The following is a 22,018-nucleotide window of genomic DNA, read 5'->3' as shown; positions in this document are numbered from 1 at the left end:
AGATTTAGTTTCAGAATTATGCCAGAGAAATTTGCCTGAAATTTGAAAGTATTATTAACTAATAATAAATAAATTTAGAGGAAAGAAGAACAGTAAATGATATAAATAACATTAAAATGAATTTGATTACTTAAAAATTGAATTACAATAATCAATGATATTTTGGTGAGTATAGTCATATTAAACGCTAGCCTAGATGACTGATTACTATTTTTTTATTTTACTGCACAATGAAAAATATGGCATTTATTAAAATGAAAAAAAAAAGTTAAAAAGATTTTGCGGTAAAATCCCAGTTTTCGCTACGGCCTTGGTACAATTTTGAAAACTGCCGCCAACATCAAAATGAGCGGTTTACTGCCCAACATCTTCTTCTTAAACAGAGACAAAGAGACAGAAAGACTAAGCTCATCATAATGTCGCAAAATCCCGTGTGTATCATACATGGAGGTTAGAATAAAAAATACGTATTGTTAAGATAAAAAAAATTCTCTGCAACAGGAATGGCTCTGTCCCAACATAGAGAAACAGCTGCGTATGCGCGAAATATCTGTTGCCGAAGATCATGAAGTTCAAATGTCAAGTTTATCAAGAGTACATAAAACGAATATTGTTTTAAATTTCTTTAAACTTTAAAGGAAAAGGAAATATTTTTTCACACAAGTAAATTAATAAAGAGATTAGTTATTTGGATTAAGAGATTGAATTAAGAGATTAGTTATTTGAAGCAAAAAAAGTACGAAAATCCGAGTATAAATTATCATGAAAGTCAATGTTTCTAACCTCCATGGTACCATATATTAGGATTAAACTGATTTTGTTATATACAAGAATGGGAAGGTATTTTCTTTAGTTCAACATACACTGCACATGCGATTCTTAGGATTCTCGAGGTTCCTGGAATCCAAACTTGCCAGAAACTTGCTTTGCCTTTCTAAAAGACAATCTGATTGGAGCTGCGAAAATTGGCTCTACGCCAGCTGCCTGAATGACGCTCATCCAATACATAATTCACCAACAAAGTGATCGCTTCCAATGTTGGCACAAAACTCGCTTTTTTTAGGATCGCCGTATGACATTCCCTGACTTTTCCAGATTTTGACTAAAATATTTAAATTTCCTGACTTTTTCCGGTTTTCCAGGTAGCGTGGCAACCCTGCAAACACCAAGAATTTTCATGAATTTTTGCACAGTACAAAGATGTCATTTTAAAAGAATTCCAAATTAATTTAAATTCATTTTATAATACAGATTACCAAACTATTTGTAATGTGATTCTGATGCAAAATATATTAATATTTAATTAGCTATACTAAGTTTTATTTCTTTGGCTAACTTCATTATGTAATTTTTTATACTTTTACACTGAGAATGAGAAAGTTGTTGTTTATCAAAATACTTTTAAACCTGATAAAAGCGTTATGAATTTTGAATATATGCAAATAATTTTAATGAAATTATATATAAATTATAATATTTCTTGTATAATGTAACATGAAAGGTCTCAAGAATGCAAATTTTGGCTGGAAAACTAAAGTTACAGGGGTAAGTCCATTTAACATTGGGATAAATGGCTGTGTCACCATTTGGCAAAATAGCTCGCACTGGTTTCGGCAGTTAACTTTTGTTATCAAATTTGGTGAGAAATTGCCAGAACTCGCCAAGCTTAGTGACCATTTGGCAACATTCTGGTCCAGTCACAGAATAATTGTAATTAGTCCTATCCTTATGTAATTGTACATGCCTTACAGCAATTTTGAGAAAATGGAAATTTTTTGGCAACTGGAAAAAAAATATGTAAGACCCGAGAGAGCATCAGTTTTCAGTAATTTCTGGCAAGACGAAAATTTAAAAACTTTAAATATTTGTAAAATGTTGAGCAATTTATGGTGAATTACTAGTTCTACAACAAAGCCTGAAATACACTGCTTTATTTTACTTCAACAGGGGAATTGAAAATTGCAAATGAAAGAAAGATATTATATTTTTAGTGAACAATTATTCAGCTAAACCTTGTACTGAAATTCTAAACATCAAACCAACAATAACTGCCCACAAATATCATATCAGTCTTTCAAACCACTGAATAAGGCATGATTCGCAGCTTTAAACCTATCATGCCAGGCATGTCACATATGCATCAGCGGCAAGTATTACCTAATGGCCGGGTGTGTCATACATGAAACACTGTTTAAATTCATTCTATGAACTGGGTGTACCACATATGAATTTTTAGACAGAACATCAAAAGGTAGCTGCATGCCTGTCATAGTGAAATTTATCGAAAGTGAAGTATGTTGACTTCCTTTGCAATCTTTTTTATTTTTGGCATTTTGTTTTAGAATGAGATTCTTGGGTCTTAATATAAACAAATTCAGGTGTCTTAATGATTCAGAATATTTCGAATATAACAAGATAGAGGTTATATTTATTCCTTCTATATTTTTTTTAGCATTAAGAAAGATAATTTATATTGTTTAGGAAAATATTTTTTACATCTAAATATAGGGGGAAGGTATTTAACCCTTTGTGGCTCAGTGTTCCACTACATGGAACACCCAAATTGAATCGCTTCTGAAAATTTTAAATTCAACAGTAAATATATAAAAATGACTTTATAATATACTTTGGACTTTTCTTTTTAAACAGTAGATAGCAGCATATCACAAGGAGACCCAGAATTTTCATTTATTATATGTTATTAAAATCCACTTTTTTCCAAGAAATTTTCTCTATTTTTTTAATGATATAAAATTTTTATTTGGAAAAAAAAAATTAGGCATAATTTTGCTGACTGTACTCCAAATTATTTGTTCTATATTTTTTTAAATCTTTTATACAAAAACCATACGCAGAATCATTAAATAAAACCGGGTGTTCCATTAGCGATCTCATGCTGTTACAAATCAGAACATCTGTGCTTAGGAGAGAACATCCGTTATTTACGTTTTCTGTTTCCGTTGTTTGGGGGAAATGAATTCAAACAAAGCAGTATTGAGGGGTGAGGTGTGTTCTGTGTTATGAAAGTCCTAATTTGCATCTCGATTTTTTGGGAGTAGTTTTTAAGCGAGAATTTTATTAGTAGCTTGACTCATCTTTACTTAGACCTGCACGGATTTTTTGCTGTCGTTTTTTAGTCTTATTCCCGTTTATTTTCAATAAGTGTGTAGATATTTTTCATGTATGTTTATATTATAGGATTATTTTTCTTTATTGTTAATATTAATTTTTTTATTATTAATTTTCCATAAATGGCGTGGAGAGGTCTAACTCTTTCCGAAAATTTTTAAATATTTTTGTATATAAGACTTATGTATATAGATATTTATCTCATTTATCCGTATATATTCAAGAATATTGTGTATATCCAGGAAAACATGCATACAGCCATAATACAGAGTTTTTTCATTCTTATACAAAAGCTTCTACTCATTTTCGTGCTTCACTGCAATGCTCGCTTAATCGCACTTTTAAAAGCTCTGGTGGCGCAGTGTTCCACCTCATGGAACATCCACAGGATTAAAATGGTAAGTGCAATTTTTACAAAATTTTACCTCTATACTCCTTTAGGACTAAATATACTGCATATAACTTTTTTTTTGTTGAAATTCTGACTTTAACGTATAGTGTGCCGTAAAGGGTTAAGATAAGAAGAGTATACAGGAATGACAAGTCTTTTCCTGACACTGATGATAATTTTGCAGAATTGGAAAGTGATAGTTATAGTGATTCTAGTATGGACACATTTGTTTATATGTATTTAATTGAGCCTAAGTAAAAAAATTATGCATGCTGGTTTCTTAAGAAGGAATTTCTATTAATGCACTGTGCATATTTTTTCCATATACATTTATTTGAAGTAAAAATTAATTATTTTATAAAATTTTACAGGAAAATATGACAAAGTTTTAACATTAATTCTGAAATATCTGAAGTACTGGAAGAGGCAAAACTATTTGAGTGCTCCTCTAATAATGTATCAAAAACTGGAGCAACTGGACCACCAATTTAAATGTGAATTTTCCCTAAAATTAGGTTAGCAGCATGAATTGTCCATCCTCACAAAATAGTGCAGCCTATTAGTGTGCCATCTGGAGACAGCAGTTCAGTGCTGAGGTGCCCATTGCGAAAGGGTTAAAAGTTGTTACAGAAGGAAAGCAATTTTTCAATTAAATCCACACCTTGCAATCAGATCTGAATGATGAATCTGATCTGAATGATGTTTATTTTTCTAACAAACTATGGAGGAGTTTGCAAACCATCACTACACAAAATTTTTTGGGGGAGGTTGGTTTTGATACTGGATATGTGGAATTAAAAAAAAAGTTTTCTTAAGAACATGCTTCATCTAACAGCAACATTATTTTCATGTACATTTTGAATAAATATTTTGACACTTTTGACACAAAATCGGACTTTTTATGAAATAACATACCAATTTTTTTCCATAATTTGATTCTAAGACTCAAATTATGCTTAAATATTAAATTTTGTAAAATTTGGTGCGAAATTTACAGAGAAATTCAAAAAGTTATCTTAGTGCGTTTTTTTTTTTTTTTTTTTTTTCCAGTTTACACCAAGAATAATTTACTTGGCGAACTTCTTAATATACGGCAGCCTATTTTCCTTTCCCTTCCATTGTGTAGGAATGGAAAAAAGTTACATCATTCCTATTTTTAAATGATTTTAACAAAGTGTCTAAACCACATTTGATGTCATTATCGCTTTCAACAAATATGCCAAATTTCAAAATGCACCAATAAAAATGTCATTTTCTGCAGGTATGATTAGAAATGCATCTAGTTTAAGATGATGGTAAAAATTTTATAGGTTATAATTCAAAAATGTTTTTGAAAAATTTATAAAAATTATTAAAAAATATAAATTTTAAAAGTAAATTGTAAAAAAATGGCCAAATTTTATTTGGAATGAATCTAAATTTCAAAATGTGAAAGGAAGAATCAAATATGTTTAATAAAAAAAAGAGAATAATAAATATATACCAAATTCAATAAACATTGAGGAGCTAAAATTTTGAGAGCTACTTTTTCAAAAACTACTCATGCAATTTTTACAAAATTTGGCAATTTGGCATAATTTGAGTCATAGAATCGAAATGTGGGAAAAATATGGCATGTCATTTCAGAAAAAGTCAGATTTTGTGTCAAAATACCTATATTAGAACAATGCTATATATAAATCTAATACATATCATACTTCACGCTTTCGAGACATGAAAAACATAAGTTGAATTTTGTCAATCGGCCTAGTAGAATGAGAGATATAGAACTGTCCTCCCTTTTTTCCCCAGCAGTATACAGCACATATCTATTACGGCTCGTGTGCAATGCCAAACTGTATGGATGTTAAGTTGTGCCATTCTCTGATGTTTTTTAACCTTCTAAAACTGGGCTGAAATTCTCATAATATAGCCTTCAGACTGGTGCAATCCGAAACAGTTTTGCCCCCTCTTTGACATTTTCTTAATGAGAAAAGTCGTTAGTTCCCCTCCATGGATGAAGTAAAATTTACATGTTTGTCGGACGCTTACGTCCCATAGTAGAGGGGTTGCTAGATTTGCAATTTTTTCGATGATTATTTTGCTTTCATTTAAATGAAGTTCTAAATAAATAGTGCATAAATAAATATGCAGTACTGGATGCATATCCAGTGCACACTTTATTTAGAACAAAATGTATGCAATGTTTATATTTCACTCACTATTTCTAATCAATCTCGTAAATAATTTGTGAATTTTTTAACTTTGTTTTCACTCTTCATTTATATTCGCGTATTTTCATATTAGAAATTAGAAAGCGAGAACAAAATTTAACAAAATATAGTAAATACAGACTAGATTTGTAAGTCTGCAGGCTGGAATGCGATTTTTAATAACATATTTTCATTAATAAAATAATGGTAATGACTAATTTAATGAAATATTAATAATAATATTTATTACCATTAGATGATTAGAATGAGATTCAATACAATTAGATTTTGAGATGAACTTACAGCAATAATAAAGCTTTACATAACAATAACAGAGATTTAAATCTGCTTTTTTTGATAATTTTGTTATTATGATATAAAAATCAAAATCCGAGATACATTGGTTGCGTTTAATCATTTAACTTTAACAAATATTACATTGGACTATCAGGCAAAGAAGGTATATCTTTAACGAGCATTTTTCTTTGTAAAATTTGCTTTTGTTTATGTTAGCAGAGAAAAAAATCCGTGACTTATACATGCAATCATCAAAAGAATTTTGAGAACAGTTTTAAATGTTTATGAAAAATTAATTATACGTCAATTTCTTTTCATAGGTAGAAATTTCGTCTAAAACCATCGTTATATCCAAACGTTGAAGTCTATTTCATTTTCAACGAATATTCTATTTGCACATAATATATTTTCTAATTTATTTTAGAAAGAGTAATCTTTCACGTTTTCAAAAGAATAAGGAAATATTGGGTTTTGACACAATGTAGTAAATCTGTTTTTCATATTTCTTCCAGTAATGAAAACGATTACCCTGGAATATTTTCAAAGCAAAATTAAGAAAACCGTTTATGCCAAATTTTGCATAAAGTATCTTCTCATGTATTTTTTTATTTAAAGTGTGGAATTTTCTCTTTGAAAATATCAAAAATCATGAAGAGCAAAATTCATTCATGAGAAATAACTTTGAAATGCAATATTTCCATCGTAATATGAAATAGTGGAGAAAAGTACAATACAATTTATTTATTCACAAATAATCCCCCTCATATGCGTAATTTATGTACTGTCGATTGAGAAATATAGGTTAGTAAATTAAACCGGTTATTTCAATACTTTTCCTTTATCAATATTTTTACGGGCTCTTCAGTACAGCGGTAAAGGTGGCTGAACACTTGTAGCTGGCTTGGGTTTGAATCCTGGATAAATAGTTGGATTCACGGTTTTTGTGTAACGTAAATGCAAGCCAGCTTCTCTTAGAAAGTCCTCCGCGAAGGCATAACTCCACTTATACAGGTAATTGTTGTGTGCTTTGATGTAATTCAGTAAGCGAACAAAATTAATCCAATCAATACCGAAGAACGGGTTGATTACATGTGCAGTTTTCCATCAGAAACGTAAATGCGAGCAATTTTCTCTTAAAAAGGTTTACACGAAAGCATCCATCCCCTTAAGCAGATAGCGTTCGCGTGCTTTTCCGTAATCCAATCTTAATTTTCATACATTTAATAGTAAGTTGACATACACCTTATTACAGACAATATAACAACCTTTTTTAAAGATATTTTTTTTATCAACTTGCCTAAATTCCCTTTATCTCTTGAGGAGTATAAGAATTTCAGCAAATAAAACTGGCCGAAATTTTATACAATGTAACTGATGTTTTGATTCAATTTAGAAGTAACATGAGCTTTACTGATATTTAAATACTTTTTGGCAGATCTCATCCTAAAAGAGGGTCTAAAGATAAATTGATTTTATTTAATTTACAATCAATGAAAATCATTGAAAGCAATCACTGAATGAATGAAAATCACAAAAACTACTATGCATACAATTATCTCTTATTTATTGCCTGCATAATAGAAGCACTTTGAAAGAGTTAACAGTTCTTAAGGGTTTTATGCACTTAACAAAAAAATGTCAAAATAAAATCTTATTATTCATAAGTATGAAAAGGAAGTAAACGATAAAAGCGGTTTTTTTTCTAGAAGGGCATTAAATCTAAAATATTAATCTATTCTTATTTGTTATGATTAAAAAACATTAAATATGGTAAGCTTAAAGAGCGTGCAAAATTTCTGACGTTTTAATCATAGCAAAAGTCAGTACTAAAAAAATTAGCATTAAAATTATGAGACAGATTGAGAAAGACCTCAATTTAGATGAGGCCTCTATTTAATTTTCAAGTATATTGGCGCAAGACGAAACCTGCGGTTTTTGCCAAAATGTAGCCAAACTGATAAGAAGAGGGAAATAATGCGTAGCCAGCGGCTACTCTGAGCAGCGACAATGGACCACCCAAAGATCTACAGATAGGCGATTCTCTAAAATGGGGAGGGCATGGATGGTACGACAGTTGTACCAATGCCGGCGTCTGAGAAAGTCATTCTCCTGGTACAACTACTGTACCAGCCGGCTTTGAGAGGTTAAGAAAAAGCAGATTGCTGTGTACATGAGGAGAACAACACAGAAAAGGAGGATTTTCGAATAAAAAAAGTGTTTAATTACCAATATTTACTGCTTTTTAAATTTTAATGATTACTCTCATATAGAATTCTTAATGCCGCACCATTTTCAAAATGACCGTTGCTTTACATATTAGTTTGATGAAAAATTAGTCATCAGTGAGTTTCTGAATACTCTTCAAAGTCACCACCAAAGTCTTTGGTGGGTGTGCAGATAATCAAAACATTTTTTAAATGCTTTACGTCTGAAATATACATAAAGTTACAGAGGCTGTTCGCACACGTTTTAGACAATTTTCATAGTATTTACAGAAATATTTTCCCTAACATTTTTGCATTTTAAATGTTCTATTTGATAATTGTTAATCTTCATTATCTTTTACATCATAATTCCCAAGACAATAAAGCTGTTTATAGTATCAGAGGAGGTATTTTATCCCATTCTTCTTTAACAGCTTTCCAAACTCTAAGGAAGGTTGTAGGTTGACATCTGGGCAATCTTAAGCCCAAAAACGCAAAAAATCCATAGACATCAGGGATTTAGTAGATAAATGAATGAAGGGTATGGCCATTACTCCTGTTTCTTGTTTAATATTTTCTCAGAAATTAAGAAAGGATTTTGACGTGTGGCTGCTAGCTTTGCCTTAATGCAATTTTACTGATTGATGGCACTGTGGCTAAAGAGAACATATTTCATACTTGAAAATTGGGTATAAAATATGTTCTTGATAGTATGTGGAGCTTATGTAAACATTTTTCTCCATTCTCTTTATTTTTAATTTGAAGTTATATGAAAAATCAGCAACAATCATAAATCCCTTTAAAAAACTTTCTTTCAGAATTTGTACCATGTTTTAAGATTTTTTCTCTTTTTTGATGATAAATAAATGGATATCTTTTTATTGCAGTCATTTAAATACACCCAAAATTTATCTACTGTAACAATTCCCATTTTTGTCCGGATAAATGTTTCCCATAAAGAATTCCGTAGCATGTTCTGCATTTAGCAATTTATCATACAGAAAGACAATGGATATTCAATTTTTTGCTTTTTAAAGATTCAAATCAGCATTAATCACTTCTTTTACAGTTGATAGATACTGAGCAGACTTTGCAACTGTCTATTGACTCGGCATAGTTTCTTTTAGCATTAAATAGCTTACCAATGCAACATTCCGTTTTTTCCTTGGGTATGTATTTGGAACAATTTTCCCCCTTAAAGCCAAATTTTGATGCTTTTTTCTTTTTTTTGGTCGACAATATTACCTGTTACAGCTTATATCAAGAAACCATGGCTTTCATGGCATTTTTTAATAACTAGACACAAATAATTTTCTTCAGAAAGAGCACAAACATAGTTTTCCATCCATAGCTTCTTTAACAAGCATCATTTTTTGCATGAAAATGAAACTATCAGATAGAAGATAATAATTTATACTTTCAAAAATATAGCTGCAGTTAAAATTTACAAGCAGATGATTTTTCTTTTAATAGCAAAATCATCTAAAAAATGTGCAAACAGCCTCTGTATTATTCTCAGCTAACACACAAATTCTGATTTAAACATATTATATATTATTAGCTAGTAAGAAAAGTTTAGTATTAGAATTAAACACATATAGCTTACAATTTAACACATGATACAGCTTATAAATCTGAGCTTGTAATTTTTTGCCTCTTTCTACTGATTAAAAAATCTAGATTAAAAGTATTTACCATAGAGTTAACAGGAAATGAAATGCCAATTAATGCAGAGATAAAGGGAGCTATGTCAACTTGATTAACATCAACTCTTTTAACTTGGGAGAGTTTCCATTCTGTAAAAGAGAATAAATTAAGACCATGCCAGTATATGACCTTTGTAACATGGCCATTATACGCTTAGTGTTCAAGAATGACCAATACATGAAATATAATGATGAAAGATGTAACAACCAATATATCGGGTTGGCAAGAAAGCAATTTCAATTTTTTAGATGGAACTGAAACTCAATTTTTTTCTATACAAAAATGTGAACTTTATTCAGTCAAATATCTTCCATTTTGTTAAATGACATCTTTCTGGCAACTTCATGATTTCATGCTCGTAGAACTTTACCTGCAAAAACTCAACCAAGTAAAATTTGAGATTTTTGTTACTATTAAAATTTTTACCATTTAAGAAGTTTCGTAAACTAAGATAAATGATAATCCAATGGTGCAATGTAGGGGCTATATATATCACTCTCTAATGAAGCTCCAATTATTTGGTACGCATTGCTAAAGTTGTGTGAAGCCTCGCATTATTATGGCGGAATATGATTCCTTTGCAGTTTGCAAATACTGGCCTTTTCTCTTTGCCTGCTTCCTCCAGTTTCATAAGTGGTTGACAGTAAACATCTGAATGGATTGTTTGGCTGCTTGGAAGCAGCTTAAAATACACAGCACCGATAGCATGGGACAATGACATTTTTTTATTAATGTCATTGTATACGATCTATTTTACCTCACCAGAGATAATTTGTTTTAAAAAAGGATCAATTGCATTACTTTTAAAATGCATATTGGAGGTATTGATTCGTTGTGTTATGTGAATTTCTTTCAGTTCATGTGGAACCCAAAAAATTCTTAGTTCAAGACATCTCATTATTTTCATTCACTGTGTGTGATACATTTAAACATTTTACAGCTTCCCACATAGTTATATAATTATTTAATTCAGTTATGGCTTTAATTTTCTCATCAACAATTTTAGAAGGTCGGCCACAAATCATCTTCAAGTGAAAAATCTTCGGAATAAAATTTTTTAAACCAATTCTGACACATGCGTTTCGATAAGCAACCGATACCATAAACTTCACATATATCTTTGTAAGTCTCAGCCATTTTCTTGCCTTTGTGAAAATAAAAAAGTAAAATATGTCGAAAACATTAATTTTTGTACCTCATGTTAAAACTAACCATAAACTAAAAGTTGGAAACAAAAATACACAGAATTTGTTTCTACAGCAACCTAAGTGTCAGCTGCTATACCTCAAAAGAAAAAAAAAAAAGTTTATAAAATTGACAAAAGAACAACAAAACAAACATCACACTATCTATTTGTGCAAACTGAAATTAGTTTCTTGCCAACTCAATACATATATATGGATATGATATACTATTAAGAACAATACATGACATTATACACTTAGTGCTCAATTTAGCCTCTTTATTAATACATAATAAGGAATTACAATCTTCACTTTGTATAGTACAAGTAGGACCCCAAAATTAGATGCTAAAAGGGAGAAAAATAAATAATTTAAAAATAAGCTAATCTAATCAAAGATTATACAGGCTAATATACCAAGAGTTAAATTACAGTATGATTAGAATTCAGAATGAAATCAGTAGATTGACAGCTAAAAGAATAGCTTTTAAGAAAACATAGCTTTAAAAATAATTAAAATTCAATATTAGATGTTGATATTCAGTACATGCTCTTAATATAAGAAACTTTGCTGCCCTGCTTCTTAGAACTCGGTACTTTACACTAGGTGTTCTCTGTACTTCACATACATAGCTTTAAAAATAATTAAAACTCAACATTAGATGCTGATATTCAGTACATACTCTTGATATAAGAAACTTTGCTCCACTGCTTCTTAGAACTCTGTACTTTACATTAGATGTTCTCTCTACTTCACACTAGAATATGCAAATGATTAACTTTTGGTAGCCAATGAATGATTAGCTGGAGCTCTAGCATATTACAACACAACAATCAGATGGTGTGTAAAACAACAAGACATTCCAAAGATAAGGCATAACTTCCATGCAAATGTGATTAAAACAACCCATGGGACAATACCAATGCCGTACAGATGGGTTCGTGAACTGTATGAGCATATGTCATCATTTGAAAGAGGACATGCAATTGGACAAGGAAGCAAGATGATCAAATCATAGGATTGCTAGACATCTGGGTTGAAGAAATGTCACCATTTGATGATGATGGCAGCAATGGGTGAACCCTAGCCATATAGAGAGTCAAGAGGGTCGCAGCCGACCGAGAGTGATCATAGAATGCAATTGTTTATGCGACCGGTATTTGCAGCTTTTGATGTGTCCCAATGATCTAATGTATAACTGGGATATCAGTGACTGCAATAACTATTGATAGGTGACTCAGTGACTGGGAGTTGAGATCATGGAGGCCATTGCTCTTCACTGTTGCACATCACCAGGCACCTTTGCAGTGGTACAGGGCACACTCATCCTAGGATTTCGTGGACTGGAGGAGAATTATTTTCAGCAATGTGTACTGCTTTGAAATGAGGTCCAATGAACAATGAAGATATTGTTGCATTCTTCGGGTTCATGGATTTGGAGTAATTGATGATAACACTTAATGAAGAATCAAAGCACAATTTATTCGCCACTAAGCACTATTACACAAGACGGTTCAAAAAACACATTTACAGTAGGGGAAAAACTATGATAAACACGCTGAAACAATAAGCAACACAGCCTTCAGGCTATAATAGTGAAGACAGCTTCACGGCAAAGCATTAAAGTACAGCTATCTATTTGGTCAATTGCTCTCAAGGTAATCGCTGAACTTACCACATTACTAATCTCTGAACTTAAGACACTACTTATTTCTGCATACAGGCAGGGCATATAGATCTACCTTCAAGAATATTCCTGAGAAAACGGCGTTCTAGGCACATTGCCAATTTTGTCGCCAAATATTTATTTTATTTATTTACCATAAGATGAACAGCTACACTGCCTTTAAGACATTCAGCTTTTATGCTCAACTGATGGAATCATCTACCAACTGTGCTGTTATATATAAAATTCAAAGCTTTAGAATTTTGATAATTACACAATAAAAATCTGATGTGTACACCACATGACTTCCTTGTACGGAATATTAAATTATACCCATTTTTTCTTGCATTTCGTTTAAACTTATTGGATTTAATTATATCTACTTTGCCGACAGCTCATAAACCACAATAGAATAAGTGCATTCTTTAAAATTCACTCTATTTGTTTACCATAGCGACACAGTATTATATCTGGCGCTAGGTTCACTTAACAGTATTATAATTTGTTCATATTATAACTCAGAATGCACAAAATTTGTATCATTTAAAGAATTATCTAATCGTTGCTACATGTTCTATTCAAGTACTATAATAAAGCTAGAACGAATTATAAAAGAAATTAAGCAAACAAAACAAAAAAGAAACAGTTTTTCACAGACGATTGAGTATTTCTCATTCAATTAATTCAGTTCTCACTTTGGAACAAGGCAAAAATACATAAAAACTCAAAATATCTGTACTAAAAATTACTTATTATTAAAAATTAAATTACTAATTATTAAAAATTAAGTAAATCTTAAAAACTTATTTCCTCGAAAAAATTCCAGAAAGGATTAAGCATGATTTAAATCGCAATAATAAATGAAGGCGTTTATCTTTGTTGTTGCGAAGCTACGTTTCTCTAGATTGGCAACAAATTCACTACTCAGCTGTTTCAAATGCAAACAAGCAATGGCAGCCATTAAAATAGGCTTAGCTGCGATATTTTTAAAATTATCAACAAATTAAACATCTTTTAAATTGTTGATAATTCTAAAAATATTGCATATTTACTAAAGGCATAAAACCCTTAACCGGAAGATAAAAACAACATAATTCAATCATTTTTAAAGAAAAAAATGTACAATTTACAAACATATAAGAGTAAAGAAACTGAGATCACTGAGCCAGGTAACAGAGTGGATATATTTATAAATATATTTATATACGTTTGGCGCAGCCGACTGAAACCAAAATAAGAGGTGCACATCTACATGTTATAGTAGTCCTATACACAAAATTTCAACGTTCTGAGGCTACTCGTTTTTGAGTTATGCGAGATACATATGCATGTACGTACATACGTTTGTACAGACGCCACGAAAAATTCTCTTTAGAATTCATTTTAAAGCAGTTTTTTAGTTTTATTGGAGGAAAAGAGTCTTTTATTCTGTCCTTACGTACAGATATCACGCAAAAACATGACGCATGCGCGCAAGACCTTTACGGTTGCGAATATGTGTGTGCGCATGCGCAAAATACGTTTACGAATGCGCGTTTAATGTATAACGGATGGCATAAGTGAAGCTAAAATTATCTAATTCAGTTAATGTTGCAAATTGCGTTGTTCCTTAATCTTCAAATTGGATCCGGCTTATTATTTTTTTGCAGATTGTTAGAGCAATTTTATAAAAGTAAGCCTGAAATTTCGATTATATCAAATAGAATTTCTGATATATAATTACTAATATGTAAAGGATCTACAAAGCGAAAGTATGTTTCGAAGTACATTAAACAAAAAGTAGAATTGCTGCAAAAAAATGGATAAAGTCATATACTTTGCTTATCTAACCATTCCGAAATCTGTTTATCAATTTCACGCTGCTCTGCGCGGCACACAATGAATTGGAAGTTGATCCGTCAGCACTATCCTTATCTTCAGGGCAGATGTTTTTATTTTATTTGGCTTATAATTCCTTACTAAATGTAGTATTTCATCTCGATGTACTCCGTCTTTGATATGATTTAAATCAAATTCCTCGTCATTATAATTCACTTCCGATAGCGAAGAAAGAGACACAGAGGTTATTGAAAAAGAAAAAATTTCGAATGACAAATTAGTGTTTTTTTGACGCAGCAATTATAGGACTTGAACAGCGAAACTATGTAACTGAACAAGAAATTATGTCTGTTTATAGAATTAAAGAGAAAGTATTATCACATAAAAAATGAAGCAACTTAAACAACTTACATTGAAAGAAATGTTTAATAAAGTAAACAAATAAATATTAAGCTTTTTTTTTTTGTAAATTTCGATACCCTTTAGATCATAATTGTTCTTTATTTCATAAATTACGGTTTCATATTTTTAATTTTATAATTTCTGCACGCCATCTTACCAGATTTAAACTGATGATCTATAATCCGGAAAAATTGATAATCCGGAATTGCCGAAGTCCCGACGAGTCCGGTTTAATGACTTTTGACTGCACATATTATTAAAAGAATTATAAAGAGCTAGATGACTGAAGATATGTCTGGTGATATCCAGAGCAATGGTGTTACTCATTTGTCTGTTGTCTGTTACACAGCCTGAGGACAACGTGTTATGATGTGGAATGTGATTTTATTTGATATTTTGATCTCTTTGGTTGCTATCTGTGACACTTTACAGCATGTTAATGAGATTCTAGATTTGTTGAAGGGATTAATACTCACTTTGAAAAGTACTGCAAATTGAATATGTCAATGATAGGAATATAATCTGCTTAGTATTTCTGTATTGCAGTTTTGGTTACACCTACCATTAACTGCATATATAGCTAGGACCTAAATAATATAAAATTATGTCTGAAGAAATATAAAATAACATTTATGTTAATATTTCAAATGAATCAGGAGAGCTATATTTTTAAAACTAAAAATTAAAGAAATTATCACCTGCTGAAAGGCCATCATGATAAAAATCTTTTCCTTCACCAAGAGGTCCTCTTATTCCAGCTCCCCAAGCTATTAAGGGTGTGTATGTTTCATCAGTCTCTCCAGAGCCATGTGAGCCTAAAATACCAAAATCAATAATTAAACATTACTTGGATAGTTATAATTTGTGTTAATTACATACATATATATGCCTACAGGATACCCAAATATTTCCATAAGGCACTGATATTCACAAATTCTTGTGTCCAAATTCTATATACCAGGTGGCCATAATTAGTGCTCAAAGTATTCTGTAGCGCGATCTATTTGCGAGAATGATGCCACATTTTGTAGGAAGATTAAACAAGACGGTGGCCGAAGGATTTCGCGAAAAAACAAATTAGTTTCAAAAGTCCCCACTAGGGGAATATTTGGCGCTGTGTAATAGAAAATAGAGTGTTAACAAATGCAAATTATTACCAAATAAAATTACCTTTTATCATGCACATTTTCTGATTTAGTTAAAGTGCAATATGGCAACACTTTTAAAAAAGCGTAAAATCTACATAAACTCTGATAAAGTCTTGTGATCTGCAATATCACGTACGCTGAGCAGCAGAAGAAGTTCTTTATTCAAATTTCACATTACATACATTCACACAGTGCCAGCTGCTTGGGTTTTAAAAGACAATGTGTTACGTTTTGAATCAATCGGATTGAAAGTTTATGTGCAATGTCTCCTTCTTTAGTTGAGCGTGCGTTACTGGTCAAATTCTTTTACGTCAACCAGTGCAACGCGTCAGCCACTCTACGTGCTTTTAGAACACACAAAAAATGTGTAAAGGTAACAGTCCTGTGTCAGTTAATAGGCTAAAAGCAATGGTTGCGACGTTTGAGAAAACAGGTTCTCTGAAGGTTCAGTCAGGCAGAGGACGAAAACCTGTACCACAGGATACAATCGAAGCAGTTGCCACGGCGATTGTCGACAGAGGACCAGACAATATTGCTGCCACCTCTAGTGTTCGTGGAGAAGCTCGGAATATGAAAATGCCTTACAGTAGGGTATGGAAAATCTTACGAAAGATCATCAACTTCTATCCATACAAGATCAGCCGTGTACAGGAGTTACTGTACCCCGACCATGATAAGCGACTGACTTTCGCTCTCACCTTTCTTGCCAGAATGGAGGTGGATGATGCTTGGCCGTGGAAAATCTTATGGGGAGACGAGGCCCACTTTTACCTGAATGGAACTGTTAATACCCAGAACTGCCGAATTTGGGATGACAAACCACCACATGCAGTCACAGCAATTCCCTTACATTCACCAAAGGTAACTGTTTGGTGTGGGTTCACAGCAGAATTTATTGTAGGTCCATTCTTCTATGAGAACATTACCCCAACAGGACCGGAAACCTGTTCTGTTACCAGAGAGAAATATCGCCACATGTTGAAGAGCTTTGTCATTCAACAATTCAGCACAGACAATGCCTGGGGGAAATCATTTTCATGCAAGATGGAGCCCCTCCACACGTTGTTGTATGGGTGCAACAGATGCTACGACAGAAATTCACAACAGAAAAAGTCATTAGCCGCTCATTTCCAACTGCATGGCCACCTTAATCCCCTGATCTTACCCCATGCGACTTCTAGCTATGGGATTACCTTAAGTCCAAGGTCTATCAAGGAGTGGTCCAGGACCTCGCTACGTTGAAGGATAACATATCACGGACTGTACGGGAGATTCCTGCAGACATGTTACTTTCTGCTGTTGTGCATATTGTGCACAGAATGCAATATGTGGTCCACAACAATGGCAGCCACATTGAACCTCATTTGAATGCAAAATAAAAGGTAATTTCTGTATTGATTTGCATTTGTTAACATTCTATTTTCTATTACACAGTGCCAAATATTGCCCTAGTGGTGACTTTTGGAACTAATTTGTTTTTTTGGCGGATCCTTCGTCCCCTGTCTTGTTTAATCTTCCTACAAAATGTGGCGTCATTTTTGCAAATAAATCGCGCTACAGAACACTGTGAGCACTGTCAGTTTAATTATGGCCACCAGGTATATAAATAAATAAAAAGCAGTTAAGAACCTAATCCAATTGTGCACTGAAAGCAGCAACAAGTGTTGGTAATAGTGCAAAATAAATTAAAATACATTTAAAATTAAACTCTAATTCAATTTGGAATAAACCATGTTCAAAAACCAAAAACCAGATGCACAATGGTAAACTAGAAGAAAAAGAGGGCAAAACATGCCCAAAACAAAAATGAAATAAAAAATTTACATTTTTCACTGCATCATCATCAGGCAGTTGATGTAATGAAAGAAGTAAATAAAACAGTCTATTTCTGAACCAATAAAGACACAAATTAAAGTTTAAAATTTAAAATAATCTCAGAAAAACAAAGCAATATGTGTCTTGATCAGTCCAACCCCTACAAGCTGAGTACGGAACTGAAAATAACAGCATGAAAAGTATAAACAAATTTAAAAAGATTGCAAGATTTTCATCAAAAATATAAACAAATTAAAAATAGCATAAAAATATTATTTTGAGCAGATTTGAAAGAAAAAAAAAAGTGCAGATTGAGAGAAAAATATGTAAATATAAGCAATCTAGTACACAAAAAATAAAAACTTATGTAAATTTTGGAGCCAAATTTTTTTTAAAATTATAGCTTCAAAATCATAAGCAAACAAAAAAAGCTTAAAAATCTAATAGAAAATTAAAATAAGTACAAATCAGTTTATTAATATTAATTAATCTCCTAATTACTATTAATGAATTCATTTATTAACAGTAATCACTTCATTAAAATTCATAGTTTATCTAAATTCATTACTTAGCATAATCTGGGCTTAGCAACAATATTTTGCTACTAACCGGCAAATATATTTTTTTCATTTCAAAGCTTTTGTTGCTCTAATGTTACAGATTTTAAGAACCAACTCTCTTGATGCACCAACTCACGATACAGTCAATGACCAACTCAACAACAGACCGACGATCAACTTGATAAACTACGAGATACTATTCAAAATACTTATCACTACTCTGCATACAGGCAGGGTTTATATAGCTTTTGAGCTGCTTTCGAGAACATTCTGGGCCAAACCGGTAAGAATTCATTCTAGAAGGTTCTCTATGCATGAATGGCATATCACCAATTTTGCACCAAATCTGGCAACCCTGCCTGCCTCTCCTTGCCATTTTATGGCAACTCGAAACCTGTTTTGCTGAAAAGCTATTTTACCACGTGGTGGACATCTCGTAATACTACTCCCTCCCTAGGACTGCTCATCTCGGGCAGTACAATCCTTGGTCAGAAGCCAAATTCGATACAAACAAAACGTAATAAAACAAACAAATAACATAACTATAGAAACAAATATTTACACTATGTACAAGTTATACACAAATTAACCACATAGTAATTTTAAATTATACAAATTAAAGTTCAGAATGAATTTCAGTCTCAGGCCTTTAAGTTATACCTGGGTCTATTACTCTTTCACTGCAGTTCTCAGACGTATTTGTGTTTTATGTCACAGTCTGAAGATTCGGTATTTTCAGACTTTTCATCCACAGAACAATCTGGAACAATTTTCTCACTACTCTGCAGCTGATTCACATCATGTGTACAATTCACCTTGTTATTTTTAGCAATTAGTACATGCTTTTTTTTTCCTCTATTTCATGAAAACCAGTTCCAATGTTTGCATCAGAGTTATGATTAGAATCTGGCCCTTTACAAACAGAAGTATCCTGGTTTAGAAATGAGTTGGTGTCTGTACAACTTGTATTAGGAAACACACACTCAGGCTGTGAAGTGGGTGAATCTTCTTGCAATACTGTAGTGCTCTGCATAAGCTATACATTAGCTGCTTCCATCTCAGTATCACATACATTTTCAGATGGTTCAATAGTTGCTGACTGTGACTTCGTAACTCCACTATCAGTTTCTACCAACTTAGCAGTTGCATTTTCACTTTCTTCCGCTTCAGGATCAAAATTTTCTTTCCCGTCTTTTATTTCTTCATGTTCTCTTTTTTCCCCCCTTAATATCATTAGATGTTTTATCCATCATTTCTTTATCCTTTCTCAGACATTTCACCAGCTACTTCCTTCATTTCTTCATCCTCTGATCCTTTAGACACCACATCTGTTATTTGCACATCTTATTTTATAGCTCTAATTTCTTTTGTAAGCTCCACTTTAATCTATCGGAGTTGCTCTCACAGCTTTTCTTGGCCAACTTTCATATCTTCTCATCCAATTTTCATTCTCTTCTCATCTGGCTTTCATCTCTTCCAGTCCAGCTTTCATCTCAGCCCTAATCTCTTCATATCCAGCTTTTATCTCATCATATCCGACTTTGATCTTAGCCTACATCTCTTCACAACCAACTTTTATCTCGTCATATCTGGCTTTTATTTCAGCCTTCACCTCTTTCAGTCCAGCTTTTACAGCTGCTAAGAAGTCTGTCAACTTTATTTCCTCTGCCATGGCATTCTCCTGTAGGGGGTCACTGGCATTCACTCACAAACCCCACTCCTGACACCAGTTGTTGCATTTCTTACAGGTTTCCGGATTTGGAGTGACTGTCGACATTACTTGATGAAGAATGAAAACACAATTTATTAGCCAGTATTACTCAGGACAGCTCCAAAAACACATTTAGAGTCATCGAAAAGCTATGACAAATACGCTGAAACAATCAGCAACACAATCTTCAGATTATAATGATGAACACAGTTTCACGGCAACTAAGCATGAGAGCATTTTAAGCATGAGAGCACAGCTCCTTACTCGGTTCAGTCGGTCTTGGAATTCTATGTACTCTCCACGACACAACTTGTGATGCACTTGATAGCCTCAACAATGCACCAACTCGATATACAGTCAATGACCAACTCGACAATAGACTGATGATCAATTTGATAGACTACGAGACACTACTCAAGATACTCGCGATCGACTGCTACTCTGTGTCCAGACAAGTTTTATATAAACAGGGTTTATATAGCTTTTGGGCTGCTTTTGAGAACATTCTCAGCCAAACCGATAAGAATTCATTTCAGAAGGTTCTCCATCCATCTATGGCATATCACCAATTTTGTTGCCAAATTTGGCAACCCTGCCTCTCCTTGCTATTTTATGGCAACCCTAAATCTGCTTTGTGGTGAAGCTATCTTACCACGTGGTTGATATTTCATAACAATATTTATAAGAATATTATTCTGAAAAATTCAGATTTTCTTATGATAAGTTTTTGGTGCAGGTGCCCAAATTGGAGATGCATATGAAAGACTTAAGTGGATAAGTGCAACAAAGACAGTTCTTTTCACTTTTACATGTAGTTTTGATTTATGACCAATTAAGCTGTAGCTACATATATAGGCAGCATTTGCTTCATTAAGCACATAATTAACATGTTCTTTAAAATTTAATTGCTCATCCAACATGACTCTAAGCTATTAAACCGAGTTTAATTGGAGTGATGGTTGTTTATGTACATATGTTTATTAAGGTTCACTTTACAGTCTTTACCATATCTCCTGAATTAGAATGACACTGCATTTGTTTACATTTAATTTTAGTTTCCATAAGTTTCACTAGCGTGCTACAATGCCAAGTCCAAATTGTAAATTACCAATAGCATGTTGGGAATTTGCACATCACTACAGTATCGTTAGCATATTTTCCATTCTTGCAATACAGAGGTTCCGGAAAATAGTTCAGATAAATGTTGAAGAATTCCATAACTTGAGCATGTGTACCCTACTCTGAATTGGAAGTTGTGATATTTTAAATATAAATTAAGAAATAGAATCAATTTTCAAAGGAAGTGCTAAGACTGCTCCTTGTGGGACACTTATTTTGATAACTTACATTTTAAGTATGAATTAAGAAGTAGAATCAATTTTCATGGAAGCTTAATACAGATAAGTTTATAAATTAATCCTGGGTGCCAGATTCTATTAAAAGATCTAGATTTTTCTAGATCAAGGAAACAAGCTGTAATGCTGGATTTACTGCTGAATGCTTCTGCAATTGTTTCCACTACATTTAAAATTTGAATTGCAGTACAGTGTCTTTGAGTGAAGCCATAGTAGCTGCTTGCAATGATACTATTTTTGGTGAGATGTTAACCGAGTCTATCTTGAACAGTCCTTTCAAAAATCTTTCCAAAACACGGTACACGACTTATAGGCCTATAAGTCGATGGCTATTTTGCACCTTTTCACAGCTATAGGAATGTAACAATAACTCAATGTTTTCATTTGTGTGAAAAATATCCTAATCTTAAGCATGCATTCATAATATTAATTAGAAGCA

At 32.4% G+C, this 22,018-nt stretch overlaps 1 protein-coding gene across 3 annotated transcripts in view; it reads right to left on the bottom strand.

Annotated features, from left to right (window-relative positions):
- Positions 1–22,018, bottom strand: part of LOC118189876 (GPI ethanolamine phosphate transferase 1-like) — a 129,494-nt gene that overhangs the window by 69,682 nt on the left and 37,794 nt on the right. For all 3 annotated transcript variants that reach the window (XR_015044162.1, XM_085827339.1, XM_085827344.1), the window contains exons 6-7: positions 15,689–15,805; positions 9,909–10,009 (exon numbers count right to left, since the gene is read on the bottom strand). Coding sequence is in view for 2 of the 3 variants with exons in the window: in XM_085827339.1 (XP_085683465.1) it covers positions 9,909–10,009; positions 15,689–15,805 (218 nt within the window). In the remaining variant the exon portion in view is untranslated. The remainder of the gene's footprint in view (positions 1–9,908; positions 10,010–15,688; positions 15,806–22,018) is intronic.

The sequence above is a fragment of the Stegodyphus dumicola genome, chromosome 1, assembly GCF_044657685.1.
Source record: "Stegodyphus dumicola isolate Sdum_Otavi_A_Nest chromosome 1, ASM4465768v1".
NCBI classification, from domain to species: Eukaryota; Metazoa; Arthropoda; class Arachnida; order Araneae; family Eresidae; genus Stegodyphus; species Stegodyphus dumicola.
Note: the sequence above shows the minus strand (reverse complement) of the source record. Positions and strands in the feature narration are given on the sequence as shown.